Raw genomic sequence first — 12,784 nt, forward strand, 5'->3', positions numbered from 1 at the left:
AGGCCCAGCACTCTTTCCTGCTTATGCAGGGGGTCGGACTCGATGATCTATTGAGGTCCCTTCCGACCCTAGCATCTATGAATCTATACTCCAGACTTCTACTGAAGGTGGTAATTGAGTTTTATCCGAGTCAGCGAAGCCAGCACCTGGCTGCTGACCTTCAAAGCCTTGTTTTTCTAGCTCATTGTGGAGAGACTCCTGACTAACCATTTAGCCCCCATATTTGCTTCCATAGCCAAGCAATCCATGAGAACTGTTATATCAGCACGAAGGCTGGTGAGTTGCATACCAGACCACTAGGTGGAACGATTGATTAGCTGTAGTCAGAACTCAATATGCTAGAGCCAGCCCAGGTAACATCTATAGACCAACTGCATGTCTCCAAAAGAAGAATCTGTAAGGGAAGCACTTGGTGCTCTATACAGCTAGGAAATTATGTCAATCTCCCTTGCAGACACTGTTTGATAAAGCTGTCCTTTAGTTCCTGTTTGCCTGGGACTCCAGGACCCACCTTCAGGTATGTGAGCACTGCTTTGGAGTCACCCAGAGTGAGGATTGTGCACATGGGCAACCATTTGAAGGGAAAACACAAGTTAGCAGTAACAAGTTCCTTGTGATGCACTGTCCAAATCCCCCATTGTATCCTGGCCTCCTTCAGATTAAATAGTGAAGAAGAAACTGAGGAAAAAGAAGCATGCATCTCCCTTTATCACTGCAAAGGAGCACAAGGAAAGGTGGGGCTGTGTTCCACCATACAGATACCACTAAAGCAAAGTGCCTGTAAACTTAAGTGCTTGTAGTGCATGGACATCTAAGTCTGCATAGAGAACAGACTTTGAAGAACCTAGTTGCTAGTAAGAAAAGTTTCTGTCTTTCATGGTTGTATTTTCCTCCTTGGATTTAGGGTCTGGATTTCAGAACACACAAGCAGTTAGAGTTGAGGCACCGAACCATCTAGTAATGAAGGGTTAACAAGCAGTATCCACCACATAAGGGAACTGTCAAATTGGACAAGACCCTTACTTCATTCAGTCCAGTATCTACATAAATCTGGAGTCTACAACATCATATACCCAAATCCCAAAACAAGAAGGTCTGGGATAATATGAAAAGTTTATACTGATCCCTAAAGGTTAGAGAAAGGCATGAGTTCTCAAACTTTTATTTTAATATTAACTTATAATTTTGGTTTTTCTTGTTGTTCATAAAAATCAGGGGTGTCCCTAGGATGAGAGACATGCAGAAGAAACCAGGGTGAGCCCCTGGCTGCTACTACAGCTGGAGAAATAAAGGGCAGTGACAGTCAGGTGGGAGCCCAGGGGCTACTTGTTAACCCCTTGTGAGCTGCATCTGGCCTGCAGGCCACAAGTTGTAAAGCGCTGATATCAATGTTCAGTCCTGCTTTGAATCTTACTATGTTCTTGGCCTCAGGTCACTTTCTATGGCAGTCTACCTATTGTGTAAAAGCGTTTTTGTGACAACTCAAGTTTTATTAGCTATTATCCCCTTGTTCTTGTTTTACAACACATAAGCCTTACCTTCTCTTATCCTTTTTTTAATACCCAGCAAACATGAGGTGGATTGCCAGTTTTACCCTTAGATCTATATGATAATAGATGTAAGGTACTTTGAATATGCTAAGTTATTACAGAGATGAATCCCAACTCTTTGAAGAAAGAGTCCTGACACCATAGCTGAGTAATTCTGAAGGATCAAAATGCATAAGTCATTTCTTCCAAATACATTGTTTAGTATGAAAAATATAAAGCACTGGTCCATGATGATTCCAAATATAGGTATGCAGCATATTTTGTATCCAAAAATGTACATGCAGTAATCATTGGGTAAGACACAAAAACAGAGCGAGGACTGGAACCCACAACTTCCAATATCCAGATGAGTGCCTTAACAACTAGACTACAAAGCTCAGCTGTCTCTTTGGCCCGATGAATTTAGAATTCTCTTGGCCTGTTTACCCTTCTCTTAATTACTTGCCTATCTGAGACAAAATGGATCATGAAATACTACTGCAGATATTTTTTCAGGTAGTTTTGATAGATAAGGCAGATGCAACGTGTTTGTTTTATTACAGGTCAGGAACTTTTTATTACTGTGCATTTCTGCTATAAGGAAGCAACAAACCTTGTCTTTTAAACCATGTGGGTCACTATTTCACAGTTTCAGGCTTAGCAATTTCTTCTGCTAATTGACTTGATTGATCTTTAAATCTTAAATGCAATTCAGATGGGCATTTGCTTTCTTTTTTTCACACAATAAAGTACAGCTAACCTTGACTATTTAAGTTTATCCCCAACTATGGATGGCCCATAGGTGAAATCCAACACTAAGGAGAAATGGATTAATAAAAATGGATGAACCAGGTATCACTTTAACATTGTGACTGCTTTTAGTTTTCTAATTGTGGTAAAATTCTACCTTGGTTCACTGAAATCTGATACTATTCAGAGGACACTCCTACAGGAGTTTCAGGAATCTTGGAAGCCATCTTATAATATTCACTAGGATCTGCAAAACAACACCCATTTCCTTAAGTCATACTCCTTCCTCCAGCTTTTAAACCTAAATCATAAATCTTGGAAAGATCCATTGGTCAAGCACGTTACACTAAGGAAGTGATCTTCAAGTAGACAGAGATCCTGCCTATTCCTATGATTATTTTTGTCATCTTCACCTGATGGAGCTATTACCTCTGCAGTCATAATTCAGTGAGATGAATTATGATGACTGCAGAGGTAATCATCCAGTGAGATTGATGATTCCCTGATCTAGCAGGAGTTTCTCAAGCAAACTGGTTAATTACTAGATTTTTAAATTAAGTTTGCATAGAAATCACAGATTTACAGACCCAAGTCCCAGGAGAATAGCAGTGCCCAGTGAAGAATTGTTGAAACCAGCTTGGGACTTATGCTTAGCCTTGGTAAAACTCAACATTTGTTGTACCCACCTTGAAGGTGGCAGCACTGCCACCTCCATTCTACAGGATGAGAATATTTCTACCCCACATCTGGATCCCTGGTGACTGTAGCTGTTCATGATAACTAGGGATCCTGGTTTTCTCTGATAAAAACCTGCGAATTCTCTGATAACCCCAAAATCCACAATTAAAATGAAACACTACACACATCAGTTATATCAACTGAACACAATGCTTTATTGAAATATTTACAATTATAAAGTAATTTGGAAGCCTGCCAGTGCCTCAATTGCCGTAATAAAATAAAATTCTAAATACCTATACATTTTGTTATTTGATTTTGGATTTTTACTCATGGAAAAATCAGAGCTCCCTCTGCCCCCTTAGCTCGTAGAACAAGGCTCAGGCCTCTCACTCCCAAGCCACAGCTGCCCAGTGCTGGTGCCCTTCACTCCCTCCCTTCCCCCAACAGCCCCCTGGCCCTCCTGGTGCCCCTTGCCCCTCACCTATAGCTCCCTGCCCACCCCCCAGCCCTGCCAGAGAGGGCCCCCCCAGTTGCCAGGGCTATGGGGCCAAGGACCCAGGCCCACAGCCCCCTGCAGCAGCACCTGAATCCTGGCTGCTGCAGCATAGCAAAGTGTGGGCCCTGGCTCCCTGCCCCACCCCATGACAGATCAGAGCCCATGGCAGGGGACAGGTGCAGGCTTCCTGCTCAGGTGGTGGGGGGTGCTGCTCTCCACTGCTGCATGCACTCCCAAGGGGGAAGGGAGACCCATGTCCCCCAGATCTGTGTGTGGGCAAGTGTGGCTGCCTACTGCAGGCTCAGGCTTCCTGCCATGCTGCCCACCCCCAGGACCTCCAGAGCCCAGCAGGTGGGACCCAACATGGCAAGGCAGAACAGGGCCAGGCAGGGAAGCTCCTTGCTGCTGCAAGCTCCATGCTGTCATGGTAGCCCACACTACAGCTGTGGGGACAGTGGTACGGAGTTGTGCCTCTTGCTGCTGTGGGGTGGGCAGGGGGCGCATTGCTAGGGCAGCACAGAACTTGCAGCAGCAAGGAGGAGCTTCCCCGCCCCACTGCGCCGGGTCCCACATGCTGGGCTGTGGAGGCCCAGGGGGAGGGCAGCAAGGCAAAGCCAAGCGGGCGGCCCACCCCACACAGATCTAGGGGGCACAGGTCTCCCCTGGCCACCCACCCCCCAGGAGTGCACACAGCAGCACATTCCAGCCCCAAGCCCCACACACCCCAGCTGGGCAGCAACCCCAGCCCCAGCCCTGCCTCCCTATGGGAGCCTCAATCCCTGCTTCCTACCCACTGCCAGACTTACCTGCAGGAAGCTGCTCTCCCAGCTACCTGGCAGCCATGTGAATGTACATGGCACCCCCTGCCCAACTGCCCTCCTCTCACTCCCCACAGCCCCTTGCAGGCTGGAACTCCATCAGCCTGCAGGGAGCTCTTTCCTAAAGTGCAAAATCCATGTTTCTCCATAAATAAGAAACCTGCATTTTTCTCTGTTTTCCCACAGGAAACAGAAAACCCAATGCCTGATGATAACTTATTTAGCAGGGACCAGACAATATAACGCAATTGCACAAAGATTCAATAAGCTCAACATCTTTGAACACAACCAGTTCTTCAGAATTAATGGTCACAGGAATAAATAGGAACTCAAGTTAATTTCTGCATCAAAAGTGGCAAAGACTCAACTTCCACACGGTACATTCCCCAGAGTTTGGAACCTTTAGAATCAGCCAGCTTTACGTGCACTCAAAGCATGTTTCAGATGTAGTTAACATTCACATAATATTTATGCAATATTTCATCTATGTTTCATCAAAGAGTTGAAGATCACTTTTAAGTTATTCAGCAGCAACACATACAGATAGCAGAGTCATGGTCTCAGAAGTAGGTATTTTCTTATTAGTCTGATGGAAGGCTTCTCTGTGTCTGCACAACAGAAATTCATCCTTATACCTCTGCCATATCCCATATAACTGGTAGTAGGCATCTGTTCCCCCTTGATGGTCCCATCTTAAGATACAAAACCACTTCTCTTGAGAAGCTACATCAATATCTACAAGATTATCTTGGAGTTAAGGGCTCATGCCTACCAACAGCATTCCTTCTCGCGTGTCTAGGATCCTTAGTGAAATAAACAAACACTAGAATTGCAATATATTCTGAAGCAGTGAGACACTGTCATCCCTATTCTGCCAAGAAGCAACCTCTTTCTGAACTGGTTCATTGAATATTGCATTGCATCAGTGGCTCTGCATCTTCTGTGCATACAGAACACCTGAGTGACTCAGCTAAGCAGACAATATCCAGCCAATTATACATGACCTTTCAAGGGTTTTGCTCCAAAGGGTACATGTAAGGACAGATCTACTTGCCATGGACTGGAGCAAACAGTGCCATAGAGAATCAAGACCTCTCTCATCTTCTGGGTATCAGGACTCATCTATACATGCTTTCGTGTATATTCATGATCCTATATCCTCTCCAAATGCCCCTAAAGGTCAGAGTATACCTATGCCTTAGACTTATGGTGAATATACACATATGTAATACCAAGGGTCCTAAGGAAATTCAGACAGGATGAAGTCTTAAACGGGACTGATAGACCAACAATAGTTTAGTTCTGTAAAGAAGCCTCAGTGATGCTCTAAAGCAACCATGTAGCAGAGGCCAGATCCTGCATCCAGACCTGGTACTGCTGCAACTTACCCAGAATACTTGCCGTCATGACTGGAACCTGTTCTTCAGAATTCCCAAAACATTTTAGTTTGTAGCAGAAAGACTCCAGTTAAGACCTACTTACATTATGCAGTGGAAGATGCTCTGTAAACAAACACCCCCACTGAGAACACATCAATAGCACCTATTCTAGATTACATAGGAGCCTAGCAGAGTGATTAAATTCTTAAGTTGAGAGCTATTTCTGATCAATTCTGCACTGTTCAGTCTTTTCAGTTGCCAGGTTTCTCAAAGGCTGCATTTATGTCTTTCCTGTAGTCAGAGGCTTCAAATGTTCATGGGACCTGAGCAACATGGTCCACCATCTCAGCAGTCAGTTCTTTATAGCACTAGCCATTTTAGTAGCCATCACCTTGGCCTGAAGAACAGGAGACATTCCCAGCTCTCGCTTCAACAGGGCCCTATACTATGCGCTCACCTTTTTCTTGAGAAATAAGACTTCACGCATTTTTTGCTCAAAGTTATCCAGCCGACCCAAGATGAGTAACACATCTGCCAGTTTTCCTCATTGTTAGCATGAGGTTCAGGAAGGAAGCTAACTTCACAACTTAAATGCTAGTGGGACCCTCTTCCCATCGAGTGGATAACAACATTCAGAAGTTCTAGGTTATTTCTGGCTTTTACTGACAATGAAGTGCCACTATTCACCCAAACATTATCTGAATGTGTTTATCACTACATTAGAACTTTCTTGGACCCACCTGTACAGATCAGAACTCCAAGAACACCAAGACTTAGCCAGCATCTGCACCTTCTCTAAAAGAACATTTCAGCAGGAGAGAGTTATACAGCATTTATCTGGAGCTAAGTTCATACCTTTGCCTGGTATTAAACAGCTCCAGATCTAGTGTCCACTTTGTCAGAGCTGCCCTTTTAACAGCTGATTCAGAAGACACTCTTTTGATAGCTTGCAAGCAATGATCTCATATCCAAAGTAGAACATTTGTAGACAATAAAAGAACAGCTCGTTGCTTAATTCGTAACTGTGGTTCTTAGACATAGCTATATGTGTAGACATGCCCTCCTTCCCTACTACTATAGAGTCCTTTACTTAAAATGAATCCAGGTAGTAGTGAAAACAGAGGATGGTTGAGGCTGTTGTCCTGTCCTTTAGACCTCTGGCTATGGAGACAAAACAGGCATCCAGGGTACTGGTCTGGTCTTAATAGCTATTCAGAAGCTTTTGACTACATGCATGGGATGCATGTGCATCAGAAGTATAATGCATGTGGATAACAAATCTTGAAGAACTGTAGTTACTATAAAGCAACTACCCTGTCCCTTTAGAGGCACAACTTCTCTTCCTCCAGGAGAACATATCCATAAAATATGTATCATGTCTGTGTCTGGATTCTCTATAATGTTCTTATACTTTCAGAATTAATAGCAGATTAGTACCTCTTCTCTCTACAGAAGCCTGCTCTCCTCTTAAAGCTGAAAGGTTAAGACAGGTATGGTTTTATATAAAGTAAGTTAATATTTGCAACAAGGGGCAGGGGGAGGATGAAACAAGTCTGTCCAAATCTAAAAGGGAGTAAAATGCTACTTTATGCTATAAAAAACAGTCCTATATTTGTGGATACTAAGACAGTCTAGAATTTTAGATGTTGAATAAGCTAAATAGAACTTGAAAGTTTTCTTACTCTTGTAGCATAGCATTACTAATTAGGCCCCCCAAAAATGTCTGCTTCGATCTTGGCAAAACTAACCCACTTCCTGTTCTCTCATATCATTATGGATATATAAATATAGACAACTGACAGTTGGCACAACATTCAGGAGTCTATAGTAACTAACCAGCTTAAAAATCAGTGCTGAGAAGATTCACTGAAGAGGCTTGTGCGCCATTTAAACCACCAAGGGTAGTTAACATACGTATTAACAGTACATTTACACTGTTCATATGTGTTTGCAGATGTAAAAAATTAAATGCATTTAAATAAAAACATTACTTTTCAAAAACCCTTTTAAATAACATGCGTTTTGGAAACTGAACAAACTTATCAACTTATCACATTAAGTAGGTTTTATATACGACCAAAATGCTGTGCTAAAACTGGCTAATTGCCAGTGAAGCCTCCTAACTAGAATAAATAAATAAAAACTAATAATCTTTTTTCTTCAAACAAATTTGAAAAAAAATGGATCAATAACTAACATATCTCCACTGTAAATAAAACTGGCATACTTGAAAGTAACTTAATTACAACTGATATTTTCCTGCTTTTGAAAAATGTGACAGGGAATTTTAAGCTCTGTGAAAAGTTTACAGGTTAATTTCATAATGTCATAAGTCAGTTCTGAACATTTTAGTATTAACCGTAAAATAGTAGTTTTATCAAGTTTCCATTTGTAAATTGGTTGATAAAATTTTTAAATAGAATTTAGAATAAAACTGAGGTACCATGAGCAGGCACTTTAGGTTAATGACATTTTATGCTTATTTTAGGTTTTTAAAATGATGAAAAACTACTGAAAGTCATTGTGCTGTAAACACCCATTACATTAAACAGAGGTTATTCTGCTCATGTATAGTTTGTACTATCCAACTTCCACTTTGGCTACAAGTAGACTGAACATCTTAGAGTGTGGTAATTGCCATGCTCCAGCGATTATTAAATTACGTCTGCTCCAACACGCTGCAATTATAACGCATCGGAACTACCTCCCATGCTCGTGTACAAGTACCCATGGTTTCTAGTGATGCTTTAAGATGCATTCAAATAGGTTAATGCACATTAAAGTGCAAGTACAGACCTTCCTTCCATTGGCTATACTCTAGGCTCATTCTTCATGACCAAATGGAAGTCATGGACAATTTCCTACTTTCTTCTCCCTCGCTTCTCCCTCAAAATTGTGCATAATCTGCCACCCATGGTTTAACAAAGCATAAAACTCAAAGCCTCCAACAGCACGACAAGATGCGTCTAAATAGGATACTACTTAATAAACAAACAGCTAGGAAGAAACACATTTACACATAGCCTGAGAACAGCATTAACGGTCCTTTGCTGGATTTCTGCCTCTCACAAAAGCTAATCCAGTTAAAGTAAAGTAGCAGATTAGAATCAGACAAAAGTTAAAACTCTAGAAAGAAAGAAAAAACCAAAGATGTCAGTTATCTGAACAAAACACATCTTGTTAGTGGTTTTCCTCCCACTAACTTAAGATTGCAAGTATGAGAAGTGACAAGATAAAACTAAATGTAGAAGGCAAGGATCACTTTGATTCTAGTTTAATAGTAAAAATAAAGATGAAGACAGTATCCATTACCTTTTGTAGCCATCTAAGTGCATTTTTGTGTTCTATATGACCCTATAATTATGTCCCAGAATATGTGGGTTGATGTTATAAATAAAGGGAAGAACATGAATTGTGCTTGCAACTGCATCTGTACTGATAATGTTCCTCCAGAGTTATGTGAACTTTATTAGCAGAGCCAAAGCACTGTAAGGAACTGAAGTGCATCATGAGAGAGATTGGGAGAATATTCATATTTAATTAGGTTGCTTTTCAGTTGAAATATGATTTACTGTTTCTGTAGTGGCCTCTCTGACCTATGCATAGGTTCTACCTGGGTGCCTATACATAGGGCATCACTGCTGCTATTAATACAGTTCAGTAGCTGGGCAAATCACTAGTGTATTTTAAGAATACTGAGAGATGCTGAATCATTCCACTGACTGTAGCAACTTTTTTTTTTTCCTCATTTGTGAATCTACATGTAATTACCAATCTCTTCCACTTCTATAATGTCCTAATTAAAACAGAATGTAAAAATGCATCTAACATTAAGCATAGGCTTAAGTTACATTGACTTAAATCACATTAACTTCAGGAGGATTTAAGCATGTGATTAAGTGCTTTCCTGAATAGTAACCTACTGTTTCTTCTTCACTCAGAGGAATGACTATTCTGCATATACCCTGGTGCAAATATAAACAGCACTGATGAATCCTGTCCAGCCCACTCGCCCCTATCAGAACACATTGAAGCAGTTTGCTGCATTATTAAAGTGAACTTTTCTTGTAGTAAGAAACTCTTTGGTTAAGGATAACATACGTTTAGAGTCTTGAACTGAGAGTTTTATTTTTTTTTTAAGTTTGGTAAAGCAGCAGTCACAGCAAACTAGTCTTGTTCTAACTGTAGTGGAATTTAAACGTAAATGGTCCTCCTGAACCAAACGGGTTGAATCCTTGCCATGTGTTCCAGCTTCTGTGGAAAGGGTGTCCTCCACCCTGCTGGCTCTCCGCATCTAATGGATCCTCGCCTGCATCAAACTTCTTTCTCATCTCTAAAGAGAGGCATACATACATAGTGAGAACAGGACACCACCTATCATTCAAGACAATACAGATAAATACAGTTAAATTGATAGTATTTCAGTAGCTGGATCCAGACAAGAAAGAGAAACAAAGCCTAGCTTTAGAGTCCTAGCACTAGACAGTTTTAGAGATCAGCTTGGTTTAAATGGTTGCACCTCTACACTTGGTAGTTTAATGCCCCAATAAAGTTTTATCCATTTAATATAGTTTCATCTACAAAAACTAATCTGATATCTACAAAGAAATCAAAGGTTATTTTAAGATATCAGTAAAGACTTTCTAAATACTTCACTGTGCTTTAAAAGCGTTAACCAAGTAGGTTTCATCTTAAGCTGCCTAACACTAACAAAACCAGTCTGTCAACTCCAAAGAAATCAGCTTATACAGAAAATGGAACTAACTTGTATAACAGTGTTCCCTTAAGGTTCAAATTCTATCAAATTAGTCAACCTGGATAAGTAGATTAGCCAGATGATTTATTCTTAGGTTGCTGTCAGCTTTCAAAAGTATGCACAGAGTTCAAGACTCTGGGCCAGATTTGTAGTTCCAGACACAGCACTTTGAAAGCCTTCCATATATTTACTATGTTAGCTTCTCATAAGATTTTTATTTCCTAATTTAGACCCGAGGCTTGTAAACACCACCCAGGCCTTTTTCAGAAAGTATTAAAGACTCTTATCTTTCCAGAACAACTTCAAACGCTCAAAAGTGAACTGGGACAGAAACTGTGCAAGAAGAAACCCAGAACCTCTGCAAGGCAGTGTTCAGAATGGCCGGCTGGGCCTTCTTGCTGGTATCACAATAATTATTTCTACTCTATACACGAGATCCATTTTCTTTAACCAGTACCCATTATGCAACTGACACCAGTTTCAAAAAGATTCCTCCATTTCCCAGCTCCCACAGTCCTGAAGATTCTAGGGACAGCAGGGGCACCAAGGAGAAGCAACTTAGCAGGTGCACAGCTTTCTTCCCAGGCCCCCTGCATGGTACCACTACTGGAAATGGCTCCATTTGTTCAGCAGAACTTGGAAGTGGGGACAGGGAGTGATGTTCCTTGTTTACTTTTTCTACTTGGCATTGTAGCAGCTCTTTTTCCTGGTAACCAGCAGAGGTCACAAGAAACTCTCTCCTACTTTTAAATAAAATATATTTTGTTCCCCTTCCCCCTTCTAATTTTACCCATTAACTCTAAACAGCCCCTTAGCCATTTTTCACTTTTTGAAGTTAGGCAAGGAGGTTGAGGGTCTTACATGACTTCAGATCAAGTCCCAGCTTCGATTCCTGGGCAGTAGGCTCAGTTCAGGATTGTATTATGTTTTTTGAAATGCAATACAAATATGAATTCCTCATTTAGCCTCTACAGCCTGGGAAGAGATGGGCTAAAAGGAAGGGAGCAAGATACAATCGAAAATACCATTTTAAAAGTAGTGGGACAAGAAGGGGGCAGGCAAAAGATTTTAAAACATGTTAAACACTATGTGAAAGTCATCTGGTTTTAAAGACTGGTTTTTTTTGTCTGTTTGGTTTTTTTGGCCTTTGGACATAAGCTTCCATCATAGTGAGGTCAAAGATTCATGGGACAGGGAAGAGAATGATTTCACATTTAAGTTCTTTACTGTTATCTAAAAATGTAACTTTTATTCAGCTCTGAAGGAGACATTAAGAACACTTTTATGTTATTCCAGGGTGGTGTTTTTGTCTCTCTAATGCATAGTTCTGCTGGTTGTAGTTATTCTGCATATTTGCTTGCATCTTACAAAACACATTGCACTTATAAACAGACAATGAAACAAACCCAGAAAAAAACATTAATGTTCTATATAAATATTGGTAAATAAGTAAGAACTGTTTTGACGTGTTAGTGTCATTTCTGTTCCAAAGGATGGGAGTTAACGTTAAAATAATCTTGTTACTCTGGGCCAGGGTCTAGAAATGGAAGTTAAACAATTTATCTGCAAGAGGGAATTCTTTCCTGCCTGAGCCTCCAACAGCATGGAATTAAAATACCTCTAAAGGGGGCCAGTCTCCCTCCTATTCTGTTATCAAACAGACCAGTATTGCTAGATAGTACTAAGAGTATTTCACTTTCCCCTTTTGTCAACACTCACTTCACATGCCTAGCTATTTCCTTCCATTTGTTGTTGTTGTTTGTTTCTTTGGGTTTTTTTTTAAATGAACACTTCGGGAAACAGTGTTCTCTAAACCTTTTCATATTGTGATGGAGCTAGTCTCTTTGACACTAGTTCAACAGCTAATCCACTATGGTTCTCAGTTTAGTGAAAGTTTTGGCACTCCAACCTCCGCTAAGAACCAGCACCCTTTTCCCCACCATTTGTGCTTCCCTTATGCTTGCACATACTGCACCAATTCATTATAATAAGGTAATGACCTTCCACTGAACTATGGAAAGACCCCTATCTTACTGCAGACAGTACGAAAGAAATGTAGTTTCTAGAACAAGCTGGAGTGTTACACATCAAACCCTTCTAGCAATTTCCTTCCAGCTTTCCAGAAAAGAGTTCTTCCCTAGTTTAGGATACAAAAGATATTTCAAAATGATTCATTTTTGAGAATCTGGGTCTTACTTAAAGGCAGGTAAAATACAGGGAAGTTCATACCTGGTTTATATAGGCTGGGGGGTTTATAGTCAACTGGGGGTACTTGGGAGGCCCTAGGGGTATGAGTGGGCAGGCAGGGACAGAGCAGTCACCCACCACCCTGCACCTCGCTTCCCAGGACCAGGGCTGGGGCAGCGGTGCCCCTC

The 12,784-nt window shown here is 41.1% G+C and overlaps 1 protein-coding gene across 1 annotated transcript in view; it reads right to left on the reverse strand.

The window, feature by feature from the left end:
* Window positions 1-8,911: 8,911 nt before the first annotated feature.
* Window positions 8,912-12,784, reverse strand: part of DNAJC3 (DnaJ heat shock protein family (Hsp40) member C3) — a 48,872-nt gene continuing 44,999 nt past the window's right edge. The window contains exon 12 of the mRNA XM_019529740.1: window positions 8,912-9,986. Coding sequence (XP_019385285.1) covers window positions 9,832-9,986 — 155 coding nt within the window. The 3' untranslated portion in view covers window positions 8,912-9,831. The remainder of the gene's footprint in view (window positions 9,987-12,784) is intronic.

The sequence above is a fragment of the Crocodylus porosus genome, unplaced genomic scaffold (genome assembly GCF_001723895.1).
Source record: "Crocodylus porosus isolate Cpor-Errol unplaced genomic scaffold, CroPor_comp1, whole genome shotgun sequence".
NCBI classification, from domain to species: domain Eukaryota; kingdom Metazoa; phylum Chordata; order Crocodylia; family Crocodylidae; genus Crocodylus; species Crocodylus porosus.